This window comes from Melanerpes formicivorus, unplaced genomic scaffold (genome assembly GCF_026170545.1).
Source record: "Melanerpes formicivorus ecotype bairdi unplaced genomic scaffold, bMelFor1.0.p_v2 SCAF_5, whole genome shotgun sequence".
Lineage (NCBI taxonomy): Eukaryota > Metazoa > Chordata > Aves > Piciformes > Picidae > Melanerpes > Melanerpes formicivorus.
In genome coordinates this window covers 15,974,931-15,991,469 of record NW_027142357.1, presented here as the reverse complement: position 1 = coordinate 15,991,469, position 16,539 = coordinate 15,974,931, and the positions used below count along the sequence as shown (strand labels likewise).

Here is a 16,539-nt window from a genome sequence, read left to right as displayed (position 1 = left end):
TTCCTCATAATGAATGCAGAATATATAGTAAAATTACCAATAAGAAAGGCCTTCAAATTGGTTCTGTGTTATTTCAGAAGATCTATTTTCTTTGCAGTGTATAAAATGCATCTTTCTTTTAATTAAGAAAAATGCTTATCCTTTGACACAGGGTATCTTTAACATACTACTTAATATTGAAATCTGAATGTTGGAAGAAACAAATGTCTTGGTGCTTCTGAGTTTTAAGTGTGTTTTGCTTTATACATGTTCGTGGGGTTTGGGTTAATTTTTGTTGGTTATTTTTACAGAAATATAATAAAGGACAAAAAAACAAACATGAAGCTTAGCTCTGCAGAACAGCAGCATCTTCATTGTGCTAAATGATGGTTTAGTGAACATAAAAATAGTGGTTTTTTTCTGAGGTTAATGACAGGATTAGTGATTTAGTCTGGAAGAATAGGTCTATGTGGATTAAGATACAGATGTAGAGAAAATGTATCAAAATAACATGGGGATGAAGGCAGATCATTCCTGTGCTTTGATGGCTGGATTAAAAATTAGTGTTTGATAGGAGATGCAAGAATTAACAAAGAATTGCAGTTTTGCCCTTATTTGCATTTGTGAGATAATCGGGCTTGTGAAAAGTGGCATCTTTCCAGAGTTTGTCAGGTTGTATTGCAGACATTTATGTTCTGGAACTGATACTATTGAGCCTTCAAAAAAGAACAAGTAGGTACCTGTGGAACCACCAAATGCTCATTTTCTTTGACTCCTCTTGGGGCCGTGGGCTGTAGGACCCTGTAGCCTCATTAAGTACAGTGTGGCCAGCAGGAGCAGGGAGGTCATTCTGCCCCTGTACACTGCACTGGTTAGGCCACACCTTGAGTACTGTGTCCAGTTCTGGGCCCCTCAGTTTAGGAAGGATGTTGACTTGCTGGAACGAGTCCGGAGAAGGGCAACGAAGTTAGTGAGGGGCTTGGAACACAAGCCCTATGAGGAGAGACTGAGGGAGCTGGGGCTGCTTAGCCTGGAGAGGAGGAGACTCAGGGGTGACCTTATTGCTCTCTACAACTACCTGAAGGGGGGTTGTAGACAGGCAGAGGTTGGTCTCTTCTCCTAGGCAGCCAGTACCAGAACAAGAGGACACAGTCTGAGGCTGCGCCAGGGGAAGTTCAGGCTGGAGGTCAGGAGGAAGTTTTACACAGAGAGAGTGATTGCCCATTGGAATGGACTGCCCGGGGAGGTGGTGGAGTCGGCGTCACTGGAGGTGTTCAGGAGGAGACTTGACAGGGTGCTTGGTTACATGGGTTAGTTGATTAGGTGGTGTTGGGTGGTAGGTTGGACGCAATGATCTTGAAGGTCTCTTCCAACCTGGTTTATTCTATTCTATTTTTATTTTTTTTTTAAATTATTTTTAATTTCTAAAATTGGTTAAGTATTTTTATCTTTTGGTCCTGGAAATAATACATAAAGCTGGCTACAATGAGAAACTGAGTGGCTTAGTATTTTTTTTCTTTCCATATATAAATCTTGGTACACTTTACAGCTATATGCCTGAAAGACTTTGTCTACTGATGTGCAAATGTCAGGAAATAACGAGAAACTGTAGTGAGGAGAAAGCTTGTACAGACTGCTGGACAAAACTAGCCTTTTGGCAGACAGGCATGAAGTTTTGTGTCAATGTGAAACACATACACTGGTTTTAGCAGCCAAGAAAACACCACGTGAGAAATGTAATGAAACTATTAGTGTGGGCTGCTTTTGCTGAAAGAAGGACTCTTAGTCACTTGCTGGTAAGACTATTTCTTCTATAAATTAAGATAATTTCCTGAAGTCTGTACTGGAGATCTGAAAGCTGCTACATAGTGCAGATTTAGGAAATCTCTAGAGACCAACTGTATCAAATAGTATGATTTAGCTATGCAAGTAGAGCTTATATAGTTTGCAGTTTATAGACTTACACAGCTTCAGTTCTACCTTGATTTTTCTGCATCTGCTCTATATTAATAAGTGAAATGGTTTCACTCATGAATATAGTATTTTCAGTGATTTTACTGAAAAGATGAAAATGCTTATGCTGATGGCTTTGAACATTGAGCACAAAAGATTGGTGCACCTGTCTTTTCTCTAAGAACATTTATTCATTTCATGTGCATTTACTGCAAATGGGATAAAACCTTTACCAGCTGGTGGGAGTTTTTTTCCCCTCACTAAAGGAGAGGAATTGCCATTTGGTTTAATACTTTTAGAAATAGCAAAGGCCTCCAGAGTGATGTCATGCTATTTTTCTGCTCTTGGTTTGTATGATCTCAGGCAAAGGAGTTTAAGGAAACTTATGCAAAGTCCCATAGAGATAGTAGTTTAACTTATTTATTTCAAACCCACATAAAATGATGCAGGGATTATGATAGGAATGCTGGTAATGTGGTTTCATGGCTGTTGAAAAGTAAACTCTGGTTTTCTACAGCAATGTGTTCCAAAATGCTTACCACTGGCAGAGGAGAGATTCAGTTTGAGTAATCCAAACTAGCATTTCTTGTGCCAGTCTTGCATGAGACAGTAAATTCTTGTGGGTTGTGCAATAGCAGAGATGGGCAGCTACTGCAGAAAAAACATTCTTTGGGACTTGATGCATGAAGGGTATGCTTTTGTGAAGTATTTTATGATCGTACTGGAAAAGACTTGTTGGCCACATCAGGAAAATTACTTCTGGATGTGTGATTTTGGCTGTCAAAAAATAAAGTCCTCCTAATACAGAGATGGCCAGTTATCAGATTGTGAGGAGCCATGTGCATAGTCCCAGAAGGTATGAATCTGTTGCATTTTGAGAGGTGAAAGTGCCATCATAGAAAATAAAATGCCTTTCTTGAGTTGTGTTGGTAAAAAAGCAGTTGCTCTCAGTTTTATTGGTTTAGAGCTTAGGCCCTGTAAAATTTGTGTTAAATCTTTGAATCCCTCGAGAGTCTGAATCCAGGATGTGAAAAGCAAATTGCACACCTCCGAAGAGGCAAAGGAACGAACGGTGTTTGGTTCTCTGTGTGTCTATAGGTAACACTTGTTTTCTAGGATGTGAGAGCTTGCTGTCTTTATATGTCTGGGTTTTTTTTTACCAAATTTTCAGGTTTTGGTCCTTATAGGATTTCTTTTCAGCTTTAGAAGCTAAATAACGTATTGTACCACATTTCCCTCAAACAGTCACTGTTGCACTGTTTAGAATCGGTCATTGTATTTCTCCACACTTTTTGTTGCCTTACACTGGCGTATGTTTACAAGTGTTACATTAGTGAATATTTGAGCTAGCTGAATTTTTCATTTGTTGTCATTTTCCCCTTGGCTTTGGCCATTTTGCAGGCTTTTGTAACCTCTAATGGTCTTGCTTATGTCTGTCTTTTCCTGTGTAGAGTTCATAGAGAGTGTGTCAGGATAAACAGCTGTTGCCAAAGGCACACTCCTTTTAGCAGGTGCAGCAGTGGAGAAACAGTCTTCATCTCAGAGACCAGCTTTGGTAGGGTTCTTACATTCAACACCAATACAACAATCTTTTTGTGTCTCCTAAAAATTATTAGATAGCAGGAAAAAAATTGTATTTGCTTGGTTAATGATATCCAGAAACTGATAAGTATGGGTCAGCTTTTCACACAAAATCAGTGTGCCAAGAGTGTTGGAGAGCCCCCTTTCCTGCACATTCTGATCCTGATTTTTAAGTCTTCCTTCCTTCAGTATTACTGTGAACAGCTTTTTTTTTTTTTAAATTTTATATTATTTTGTGTAGAAGGTTCACTAGATCTCAATAACTATTTAATAATTGGCATCTACTTTAGCTTTTAATCTTTAGCTAGAAGTTGAAAATCTTCCTCTTGTGTTTAGTTTCCATGTTTCATTCTGTGTAGTCATCCCTTACCTTATTTAGGGATTTCCAAGTTCACCTGTTTACTTGCTGAAGACCATGCAATTTTTCTGTGGCCATTAATGCCAGTTTATTGCTTGGAAGAGGATTTATGAATCCACTTAATGAATTTTTAACACTTTTTTTTTTCCCCCAGTGTAGTTCATTGCTGGGGAAAAGGAAGCTCAGGATAGCATGTTGCCGCTATCTCCTTGTGCTTCATCGGAAAATGTTTGTGAGCTATCCAATTCTTCTTATAGAGGTCTATTGGAACACTACTCAAGCCCTTTGAAATTGGTAATGTCATTTGCATGATTAACAATTCTCTGTGTGGTTGTTTTTTTTGTTGTTGTTCTTAGGGTGGATGACATTCCTCCAGGAATATCACTGCTTCCTGATAACATTCTTCAGGTCCTCAGGCTTCAGCTGCTACAGTGTGTCCAGAAAATGTCAGATGGAGTAGAAGAGCAGCAGCAGGCTCTGTCTCTTTTACTTGTGAAATTCTTCATCATCCTTTGCAGGTATGTGTTCTGACTGTTGCATCAGTAAGGGTATTGTTTTGTTTAAGAAACCTTAATGCAGCCTATAAATATAGGTTCTAATGATACATACAATGTGATTTGGCACTTTACAGTAGGAACAGAAGAAATAGCATTTCTCAGTCTTCAAATTAAAGGAAGAAGGAATAAAAGACAGGGAGGAAAGCAATCTAATCATCTTAGCAGTAATGTTTGTCATGAGAAATGGAGTAGAAGGGGAATAGACATTAAGTTCCTTGTAATTATTTAAAATATATGAATTCCGGACATGGTGTACCTGGTATAAGAAATATGTTTTAAAGAAAAGGCACAATCTAACAAGTGTGAGATATGAAATAACTCCTGAGGGAATTGTACAGGAAGAACTGTTTCACATTCTTGTCATACTTATAATTCTGTAAACAACTTAAGAAACTGACTTACTACACTGTTAATACAACTGCTTTCCTTCTGACCTTTATGCTTTACTTTGTTGAAGCAGGTGAATAAACTGTTTTTAGGGACCTATTCCTCACTACTTCTTCAGTCTTCTATTATAAACTGCATTAAAGGAGAAAGGAGATAAAATATAACAGGGAATCTCCCTTTCCAAGGAGAATTTGAAGGGGTTTTTTTGAGTCCTTCAGCTCTCCTTACCCTTCAAACAGTGCAAGGGGTTGTAGGGCAATGTATAAAGTATCCTGGAACATTAAATAAGCTGGTAATAAATGGTAACATGTTTCTGAATTACATACTGTGGCCAGTTTTACTAATTGTTGAAAAATTCTCCTTACATCATCACTCCAGTATTTGATCTTTGTGGCTTGTCCTCAAGACTGAGAAGTAATGTGTGCATGCTGTTTCTTTGTTGCTGTTGACTTACTTACAGTCTAAAGGAAAGTATTAGATGTTTGTTTTCCTTGGGAGAATTTGAACTGAATAACTGCCTCTAGGTAATCTGTTTTCTAAACTTTTAGAAAGTCTATGCACTAGTAATGTGGGAGAAGTGGAAGTTACTGTCTTTGTTATCAGATGCCATTTCTGAACTTTCTATTTAGAGTTTCCTGGGAATCTGTTTAATCTCTGAAACCCCAAATTCCAGACAGAACTGGCCTACAGCAGAGCAAATCAGGCCTTTCTTTTCCTTCCTGTTAAAAGAAAACTTTTGAGCTGTTAATGTGACAGAAACATTTGAGTACATGCAGTCTTTTGCAGAGTATTTTTGAAATGCTACTATACTTTTATATACAGAATGCTAAAACAAACATTGTTTGAACTTGCCTCAAATGGTACACTGTACATTTCTGGTTTTTGTGTTATCCTCATAGAAATTTGGCTAATGTGGAAGAGATTGGGATGTGTTCATACATTAACCATGTTATCACCATGACTACTTTATACATTCAACAGGTATGTGGTTAACAATTCACATTTCTTATTTTTGCCTTCCAATACTTCCTGCTCCTACTTTTGTGGTCCTCTTTTTCAGTAATAGAGTTGTGTGGGGAACAATTTATGGGCTCAGAAATGTTCTGGAGGAGATGAAGATTACTTTTCAACTTCTAGTGATCTTCTGACCATGGCTTTCTTTTTTCATCAGTTAAAAAGCAAAACAAAAGAAAAAGAAGTGGCAGATCAGACACCCATAGAAGAATTTGTGAGACATGCATTGGCTTTTTGTGAAAGTCTCTATGATCCATATCGAAACTGGAGGCAGCGAATTGCAGGGTATGTGTGGAAAAGGACAAGATTATAAGTACTTTTAAAGGCAATTTTAGATAAATGATATGTAAATTTTCTGACAGAACTATTTGCTGCCTCATGCCCAGTTACGTGTATATTCATCTACTGTTGTGTTTTACAGCTGTTGGATTGTGCAGTTTAGGTGTTGTTCCCCTCCCTCACCCCCAAAGATACAGTCTTTAGAATGGGATTAATGATTTATTTTATTTTTTCTCCCACCAAAACTAACATCATGGAACAGGCATGCTAGAAACTGAATTTCATTGATATCAAAATTGTACTCATGAATTCTGTTCCATTTAGTGGAAAACTGAATCATGAGGCTTCTCAAAAGGTGGCAGTAGAGAGAGAGACAGGAAATGGGCATTCCAAGATGCTTAATTTCTGTCATTCTAGGCACAGGCTCTGTTTTTTTGAAACTGCTAGTGAATCACTTCATCTGTTCATCTATTGGGAGGTGGTGGAGTCACCATCCTTGGAGATCTTCAAGGAAAGACTGGATGAGGCACTTAGTGCCATGGTCTAGTTGATTGGATAGGGATCATAGTATCATAGTATCAGTCAGGGTTGGAAGGGACCACAAGGATCATCTAGTTCCAACCCTCCTGCCATGGGCAGGGACACCCCACACTAGATCAGGCTGAGCCAGAGCCTCATCCAGCCTGGGCTTAAACACTTCCAGGGACGGGGCCTCAACCACCATGATAGGTTGGACTGGATGATCTTGGAGGTCTCTTCTGACCTGGTTGATTCTATGATTTAGCTCTTTAGAGACCTCATCTAAGTTTCTGTCAGATTTTTTTCATGTTCTCCCTTATTAGCCCCACGTTAATAATGTTAAATATACTTAGTCTTGTATAGTTAACCTGTTTTCTGCTGTTGCTCCTTGCTGCTAGCATTCAGAGCTGCTTTTTCTGTAGCTTCTGAATTATATTTCCATCAGGAGCATTTTGACATGCATCGAATATTGAACCTGGGCAGGCAAATAACTAAAGGCATAGAGAGATCATGTATGGTGCTACCTAGTCTAGCAAAATGTCCATTTTCATGGCATGCATTCTCCAGAGCCTACTAGCTCTTTGCCTTGCATTTGTACATCAAATCACATGTCAGACTCTGCAAACAGAGTGGGAACCTTGGCTGCTGGGCTTCCTCTGTGGCTCAAAATCTGCAGTACGCCATAATACTGCATAGACAGCTAAGTTGTTTTCAGATTTAGTATAGGTAATGCCAGCACATCCCATAGGATCTTAGGCAGAGTCTAAGTACTCAAAATCAGTGAATTTATGACCAATGAAGGTGCAGAATTCAGCAGTGAATCAATATAATCACACCACAGAAACATGTTATACTTTCTGAAACAGGATGTGACTTAAAGTACCTTTTGAAAATTGTTATATATTTACTGGCAGTCTAGAAATTAAAATTATATATTTGAGGATATGCTAAGAAGTGTTTGGTTGTAATTGACCCACAGGAGGGTCCTTCCATTGCTTTCTTCATTCAAAAACTGGCCTGTTTCTAAACTAGTGGAACAAGGATGCTGAAAAGAATGGGATAGACAGACTTGCTTGAATTAGAGCAAAAGAAGTTATTGTAGATCACAATATAGACATGTTCCATCTTTGGAAATAAGTTTATAAGTGTATCAGTAGAATTCTGTCCCTTTAATTTGAATTCTTAAAAACACCTCCCCCCTTCCATAATGACCATGTAAGTATTTTGTGCCCATTTCAAGGTGCATGTTTAAGAAATTTGGCAGCCTGGCTGGTGGCTTAGTTACAGTAAGCAAGGACCAAGTAACAAATTGCTAGCTGCTTTTTTTTTTTTTTTTTTTTTTTAATGTAACTAAACAATATTGTGGAAAGCGAAGGTATTTCTTGGAACAGAATAGTACATACAAGATTAGTTGTGATTTAATTTTTTTTAGACAAAATACTACTGGACCTTTTTTCTAATCTTGTGGGCAAAAGGTAACCCCTGATTTTTGGCAATGTTTTCCATTATGAAGCTATAAATGAATAAGTCATAAAGAGATCATCCCTAATGTGTTTGATATATCTTTTTTTAATGCAATTGCAGACGTTTCCTTAGTACAGTTGAAAAGAGCAGACAGAAGTATAAACCAGCATCCCTCACTGTTGAGTTTGTCCCTTTCTTTTACCGTAAGTATTACCAACAGCATGATAAAAAATTTTCATCTTTGGAGGAGTGAACTTCACCATTCCCAGTTCCTTTCCCCTAAGAATGCCTGATCAATGTAAAAGCCCCTTCCTTGTTTTCAGAGTCTGAGTGAAGTGGTTTGCTTTGTTTGCCCCTCTTCTTTTTATTTCTTTTTTTTTCTTTTTCTCTGAGCATCACCATCTTGCCATTCATACTCGTCTTTGAAAGCCTGGGTGTTTTCAGAGTTCTTTCAGTGCCTCACATGGTTTGATAGGGCTGGTGCTGTGAATTGCAGACTTTGCCATTTATTGGGGTACATGATGGTGATTACACCTAACATCCCTGTGGTAATTTTAATAACTTGCATGGAAAAATATTCTTAGGAAAGTGTTCTTGTATTTTTGTCCCTTAATATGATTTAACAACTAGAAAGAAGGAAAGTGTACCACCCAACTAGTACATGTTCCTTGGAGTGCAGGTTTGGGAAACTGCCTTGGTTTGTCTCTGGTTAAGTCATTAAATATCATGATAGCTACTTTGGAATAGATGTGTTCTTGAATTGAAGCAGCAGGAATATGCTGGAGGGGTGAGGATAGAGGTGAAATCAGCCCTTTTTGCAGCTGTCTGTTAACTCAGCCTTAATTAAAAATAAAAAGGAAGGCTCCATTCCTAGAATGTTAGTATTTTCTAATTTGGTTTCTCAGGTTTGAGTCACACTCCTGCTGTTCTTAAGATCCCCTCTCTGTATATGTAAAATAGCAAGAAATTGGCATCTACCTAGTCTAATGATTTATTCACAGTCTACTTGTCACTGTTCTCTCAAATTCATTTGAAGTTCCTCAAAAAACTCAGAGTCTATAAGTCAGAGGAGTGATAGGGCTAGCAGACTTAACAGTGTGGTCATCTAAGCTTTCTTTCCTTTGAAGACTAGATTTAAAAAACAGCTGTCCAATTTTCTTTTAGAAAGGGCTTATACATCCAGTATATAGTCAACAATATTCCTTGCAATAATTGGTAATTGTCTTAAAGGCTAAATTATTATTTTAATGACTCTAAAAATCTTACCTTTTTAGTTTCTATTGTTTGCTTAAAGCCCAAGCTGTCATGTGTTCTCTCTGATAAAGTTATTGGAAATATTACAATGGTTAATTCCAAATAAAATTATCATTTGTAGCTTGTTGCAGCTATTTTGTCTAGTGTTACTGCTAGAGCACTGAAATCTGGGTTATACCTATAGCTAAGAAGAGTTCTTTAAGTTGTTTATAACTAATTTGTATCAGGTAGGGCATGAGAAGAGATGCAGGATAGTTATCTTTAAAGAGACTACTGTTAGAAAGGTTACAGACCTGCACAGGCTTCCCTGGGAAGTTTGGTTTAAAAGGGAGCAAGCTCAAGTACTGTTTTTCTGAGCTATCTGTGTTGCATGTGGTGTTAGGCTTTCTGTGTCAAAATTACTCTAACTTTTGTCACACTTGCTAATTGCTTGTGTGTTTGCATGTGCTTCTGTTTCTTACTAGTGTGAACAAACTGGCCTCATTTTACATTCTGGATCAGATTAAAAGTTGTATGTCTGTAGTTCTGCCATGAAAAGTTTCATGCAAGCTGAAAGTCTGATCCAGTGAATTCCTGGTAACTGTGGTCTTGTGTTACTTTGACAAAGCTAGAATTTATATGTCTGTGTCTGATTTATATGATAGAAAATGAAGATTATATAGTGAACTTTTTTAATTTGCATGATGATGACAGGGAGTAGAGAATCTTTTTATTATTATTATGTTGGGGTTTTGGTCTGTTTTTTAAGAGGAAAAAAAGCTTTGTATAATTTATGACCAAAGAAAGGAATCCTCTTTTTTATTTATGCCTATCAGAATGCTTTCAAGAAAGTGAACATCTCAAGGAAAGCCTGAAATGTTGCCTGCTACATCTTTTTGGAGCTATTGTGGCTGGTGGTCAGGTAAGGATGTTCTAAATTCCTTCCAGCTTGCTGAAGACTTGACATGCCTGTTCTTAGTTTAAGGCTTGTAAATACCCCATTATGCAGAAGTGAGAAGAATTTATTCTTGGCTGTGAATTTTGTCTTATGAAGTTTGGGGCTGTTCTATGTAGTGCTTTCTAAATCCTAAAAGCTAAGTCTTGCTTTTAAATAACAGTAGAAATTTACTGCCTACAGTAAGTTTATATGAATGTGTACCTATTGTAATATTTTCCTATCATAAAAAAATATGGATAACTAGATTAGGAATTTCCCGCTGCAAAGATATATTTTTTGTATCAACATATGAAATTCATGTAGTTTAAATCCCAATGTGTGAAGTACGTTGTTTCAGCAGAAGGCATGAGGGCTTTGTAGTTTGGAATCTGTTTAAAATCTTTGATGTGGAGAGGAATCCATTCATCATTAGCAAACCAGCATCCACTCTGGTGGCTGACATCTGTTACATGCTACTAAGTCTGGTCACAACCAAATGTTACTTCTGACAATGCAGAGAAAGCTTTTAAGAATGTTGCCATGGAGTAGCAAAGACAGACACTATTTCAACTGAAAACACAAGCTGAGACTGAGTATGATGACCACACAGGCAGAGGCAACTGACCTCACTGGCAAGAGGTGCAGTCTTGCTATGCCTGATCAAGGTGATCAGAGCAGGTCTGAAGGTAGTAGTAACCAGGAGATCGCTACAGACTTAGTGCTGTTTGATAAAGCCTGAGATCTAGCCAGAAAGTCTGGTTAGCAAATCAGGTAGGGGATTTGGTTTAGTGATGGTAATTAGGCTCAGTCAAGAGTCCAGCAGTTGCCAGGCCCATGTGCAGTCATTAGGCAGGTCTAAGGTCGAGATGAGGAGTCAAGTCTGATGCTTGGGTTAAAGACTCTGTATAGCAAGGCAATGGGCATGGGTGCAGCACAGCTCAGGCAAGTAAAAAGATTGAGAGCTTCAGTTTGAATATAGCTCACTAGAGAAGGCAGGGAGTCCCTGACAAGGCTTCTCAAAGGTCTCTGTGAGGCTGGGCTCCTGCCCCAGATACATGGTGGCCCTATGGAGTCAGACTTTCAAGAAAAGAGTCGAGGAACATGCAGTCAGGGCCAAGACCAATGTTTGCTAATTATGTGCTATTCAAAAAATGTGTAGTATTATGAATCTCATGATCTAAAATGAAAATTCAAGTGAAAGTTTAGCTAGAATTGGCAATTTATCAAGGCTACCTTCAAAGAATTCCATAGCATGTATTTAAATTTTAGTTCCTTTCCTCTGTAAACTTTCTTTTTGCATAAGAAAGGCTAGTTAATTGCATGAGATGGGATGCATTTCATCTGTATCCATCAGTATAATCCAAGTTGAATGTTTCATATTTATGTAACAAAGATCATCAACAGACATAATAATGAGAAAACTCACTGGTTTGAAGAGTTTTGGATTCATTTATTTATCATTTCTTTAATAATTTTTCACCCTTGGGTTTCAGAGGAATGCTCTTCAAGCAGTATCTCCTGCCACCATGGAAGTCTTGATGCGTGTTTTAGCAGACTGTGACAACTGGGATGACAGGAACCCTGAGGAAGTGAGCAGGAAGGCAGAGCTGACTCTGAAGTGCCTAACAGAAGTTGTCCATCTCCTTCTAACTAGCAGTTCTGACCAGCGGCAAGTGGAGACGAGTACAATTCTGGAGAACTATTTCAAGTTGCTTAATTCAGACCATTCAGCTTTACCTAATCCAAGGCGATGCAGGCAGTGGGAGAGCAGGTTCATAGCATTACAGATTCAAATGCTGAGTGAGTACTCAGTTGTGCAGTTCTTTTAATATCTCTTGTTAATAATTGTAAAGCAAGTAACAATTGAATTGTAACCACTTGGCTAAGTAATTAAAAAATTTGAAGCATTTCTGCATTGACATTACAAAAAAATCCCAGAAGAAACCATACAGAATTGCTATCATTGAACCAAAGTGTTAAGGTTCATGCACTGCCAGTCCCATTTGAAAAAACAAAAACAAGCACACCACCTTTTGCTAGGCAACAGCTGATATTCATCAGCACCTCAACTGCAGAATAAAATGGGTCTGCAATTAAACACCCCTGTGGTAGCTGTGATAGTTCACTTTTCAGATGGTATTATTACAAACACTGGCCAAAAATGGCGGTCTGAAGCAGTTAGCCTTAAGTTATTGGAATTCAGAATTTGGAGTTTTTTTCTGCTTTAATGTTTAGAATGGGAAATCTAACTGAAAGTATTTATTTTCCCAAACTTCCAGGAAGACTGAGGGTTAATACTGAGGTGATGAAAAATCCTGCAGTATAAAGCTGCTGTAGAATGCAGAGTAATTGCTTGGTGAGGAAGTGTTTGTGTGCTTTAATTGAAAGAGACACTACTTATGTACTCACAAATGGCAATAACTTTAAACAGAGCTCCAGTGCAATCAAAGATACTTGTTCCCTGAATTTTACTCCAGATATACAGTAGTTTATATGTTACAGCATCAAAATGTTTACCTTTAGACCTAGTGCTGCATGCTTAAAGCACATTGCGTTCTTGAGCAAGGGATTTACAGCAAGTGGTTTGTTTTATTCCCCCCCGTATTTATTATGTAACATACAGAGAAAACATCTGAAGGATTTGGGAAGTGTTTTGTCTTTGATGCCAGTTCTTTTTTACTTTTATAGATACCATCACAGCCATGTTAGACTGCACAGATAGGCCTGTACTGCAGGCAATTTTCCTTAACAGTAACTGCTTTGAGCATCTAATTCGACTGTTGCAGAACTGCAAGGTAAATTTTCTGTTATAAGGATATTTTTAACAAAACCTGTCTTGTAGTACTGAAGATTAAATATAGCTACCTTTTGTATTTTTCTTCTGAATTAAATGGAATTTTATAGTGTGTGTATGCTGGAAATAAAACTTTGGATTGATATGAGCTGCTAATTCAATGAAAGATAGGAAAGAGCCAAGTTGCTCTAATTGTTTTTTTTTTTTATTCCTAATTGAGTGGACATGTTTATTGTCTGTCTTGTGGTTAAAACAATGAATGCTTGTTTTGAGTTGTAAAGGTGTTTTCCTCACAGACCCCTTGCAGTCTCTAAAATGCGTTGAGGTTCCTACTGGAATCAACTCCTGCTCCTGTTTGGTGGTTGGTTGGTGTGCTGTTGGTGGGGCTTTTTTGGTGTGTTGGTGGGTTTGTTGTTTGTTTGGTTTGGTTTTTTGTTGTTTTTTATTATTCTGTTTTGTTAGGAAGTCGCAAATGCTGCTGGATGGAGGTCTGAATTATAATTTCAGAGTTAAATTTTTCTATTTAAAAAAACCTTGCTCATATGCTTTTAAAAGTGTTTCAGAATGCTTAAGTCTTATGTAGCTGATGTAAAACATGAGTTCAAGCTGTTATAAATGTTCTTCAGTTGTTCCTCTACATATGTTCAGTGTTTACATGAATGTGTTTTCATCTCAATCCCAGATTGTCATAATTTGCAAGATACTGTCTTCCACTGGTGCTTTGTAGATTTCACTTTTCTCTCTGCAAAAGAAAGTAGATGTGATGTAACTCTGTGGAGTATTTTGTTTCTTTTTCTGTGGTATGTTCATTGTGTAGCTATTTTGAACTCTTCTAATGCTGGATAATATAATGATAGCTGCACTATATTATTTGATTCAAATCCATTTTGATTTGGTATGAGAACATAGTGCAGTGAGATATTAAAAATAATTTTAATTATGTCTTAACTGCAGTTGCAATCAGTAGCAGAATGCCAAGTGTTTTGAAGCATTTTGAATAGTGTTTAGGTTTTTTTCTGTCTTCTGAAAATACATAGTTTGACCTTCCCATTCTCCTCTTCTGTTTGGGAACCTGCCAATTTTTGTCTGACTTTGTGCTCTGTGAGAAATACTGTTTTTAGTTTCTTCTTAAATAATGAAGTAATGAGGTGTTTACCTGTTTATGGGGACCAGCTATGTTCCTGCTCTCATATAAACAGCAGGGAGAGCTACTCTATTTTTGCACCTCCTTTTATTTTTATTTTTCCTGTATGCATGTCAAAAGATACACTCCTTGAGTTGGTTTTGTTTATTACTGTGATTGATTTGATATCAATGCTGTCAGTTTGCTACATAGCGGAGTGGATTGTGTTTTGTTGGTTATTTTGGTTTTTTTTTCCTTCCAGAGTCAAAGATGAGAAGTGGGGAAAGAGTAGGAATGTATTGACGTGCCTTTTTAAAGCCAAATGACAAATTTAGTTCTGGAAATAGGATTTCTTTGTATTAACTGGGTGTGGAGACCACATTTCTAGATCTTTTTACTTTACCTGTGAAAATTACGGTACTGAGTTCACCATCAGGCTGTGTAAAGTGTGTTCTGCAGCCCTGTGGAGAGCAGGAGTGTCCACAGACATCTGAAACTCAGGATGCTTTTGGATCTTCAGCAAATTTGAAATGCAGGACATTTCCATGAGAAGGAGTAGTAAAGAAAATCCACAGTGCTGTTTCTGCTGTAGATATCCCAAAGCACTTGGGGTTCAACCATCTTCTAAACTTCAAATCTTTTTTTATATTTGTTGATTTTAAGGCTTCTGCTCTAGGCTTAGAGAACTACAAACAAGCTTTTCAAAACTGCTTGGTTAAGTTTTAATGATCTAAGTGTTGTTTTTTTGCCTGTGACATGCAAAAAGAGGGATCTGCTTTACAGGTATCAGGAGGTACTTACTCTCTTCTGATTCATTTAACAAAGTTGCTTTGTCAGTCCTGAATCTTTTCCTCATCAATTAAACTCTCTTTGAGGCAGAGGTCAGAGCAAAGCAAAATGGCCATTAGCAGCATGCCTGATTAAAAAACCAAAACATATTGTGAACAAGTTTTAAATTAATTCAAACCATGCAGGCATTGTCGTAAAAATCTATTTTTCCATTTTTCATGTCTTATCAGAACTGATAGGGAAGTTGGGTGTCCCTTTGTTTGTTTTTATGTCTTTATTTACTTCTGTTTTTCAAGTGCAAATAAGAATATTGATGTTACAACCCTCTGAGGCAGTGTTCAGTACTCTTGGCTGTGATGTACCTTTCAAAATGACTTGTGTTGCTAACTATGTGCTTTCACACTTATGTAAATCAAAGTAATATCTTCAGTGTTGTCTTTGCCCTAATTCATGGAAATTTGTTTCTCAGGTTATTCTATTTCAGAGAGACTATCTATCAGACAATGGGACAAAATGTATGAAGGAAGAAAAAAAAAAATCACTCAACAATCAAATACTTAGAGGGAAGGGGGGGGGGTGCGGGGAAAGACAAGTGCTTAGATTTTTCCCACTATAGAGAAGTGTTGTTCCTTCCCCCCCCCCCCCCCCCCCCCCCTGCCATTAACCCAGGGAACTTTTTTATCAGGTCTTTTTTTAACATCCCAATATAATCTAAAATGAGAAGATGATAAATTTTAGTCCTGATTAGGTTATAACTGAACTTTGCAAACACAATAAGCTTTAAACTTTCAAGTTCAGGAACCTGACTAGGAATCTAGCTAATATATGTAGAACAATTTCTTAATTGAAAATGTAGTATAGGTGGATGTTTGATTTAAAGTTTTTTGCACCCTGCCTAATTCTTGTGATGGTGGCAGAGATATTTTACTCTTGTTCCTATCTTAAAGACTGTGTACTCTAGAAATTTTGCTACCATTGCTATTTGAGGATTAAAATATTCTGTCAAGGTATCTCCATCTTTCACCTAAGATAATGTGTAAGTGGAAAATGGTGAAACATCTGTATCCATTTCTTTGCTAATACCCCACTGTTGTCTATTTCTTACAAGCAAATTTGTGAGCATTTCCTGTCATGTCGTGTATTTTACATGAAATCACAGTTGATAAGACAGTGACCAGTATAAATTCCAGATAGATCTGTTTCCTTGTCTCAACAATCACATTTTTCATTTACTTCTGGGGGGACAGAAGCTCTTACTATTTAGTAAAAACAGTCTTCAATTTTGTATGAATTAACATAAGACTAGTCTCAAAGGAGGATTTTGTCTCACCAGTGTGAGAACTTTTTTGTTTGTTTGTTTTTTTACATGTGAAATACAAATCCAGGGCAGCCTCCACAATTTTGGCTGCATGTAACTGTTTAATGCAATTATATCCATTATTCTTGTCTCTGTTTCTAACAGCTGTTTTTAAATGCTAACAATAAAGTGGCAGACAAGAGTGAGAAAGACCTTGCCAACAAATTACTGACAGAAATGAATGAGGACCAGGTACCTACCTAACCTGTATTTTG

General features: G+C 37.4%; 1 protein-coding gene across 7 annotated transcripts in view; it reads left to right on the top strand.

Moving 5' to 3' along the window:
* NBEAL1 (neurobeachin like 1) overlaps positions 1-16,539 on the top strand; it is an 89,502-nt gene that overhangs the window by 18,656 nt on the left and 54,307 nt on the right. For 5 of the 7 annotated variants that reach the window (XM_068138400.1, XM_068138402.1, XM_068138401.1 and 2 more), the window contains exons 4-11: positions 4,228-4,389; positions 5,715-5,796; positions 5,987-6,114; positions 8,212-8,294; positions 10,161-10,246; positions 11,755-12,061; positions 12,950-13,056; positions 16,430-16,516. In XM_068138400.1, coding sequence (XP_067994501.1) covers positions 4,228-4,389; positions 5,715-5,796; positions 5,987-6,114; positions 8,212-8,294; positions 10,161-10,246; positions 11,755-12,061; positions 12,950-13,056; positions 16,430-16,516 — 1,042 coding nt within the window. The remainder of the gene's footprint in view (positions 1-4,227; positions 4,390-5,714; positions 5,797-5,986; positions 6,115-8,211; positions 8,295-10,160; positions 10,247-11,754; positions 12,062-12,949; positions 13,057-16,429; positions 16,517-16,539) is intronic. The other 2 variants (XM_068138403.1, XM_068138404.1) reach the window with 1 other exon arrangement.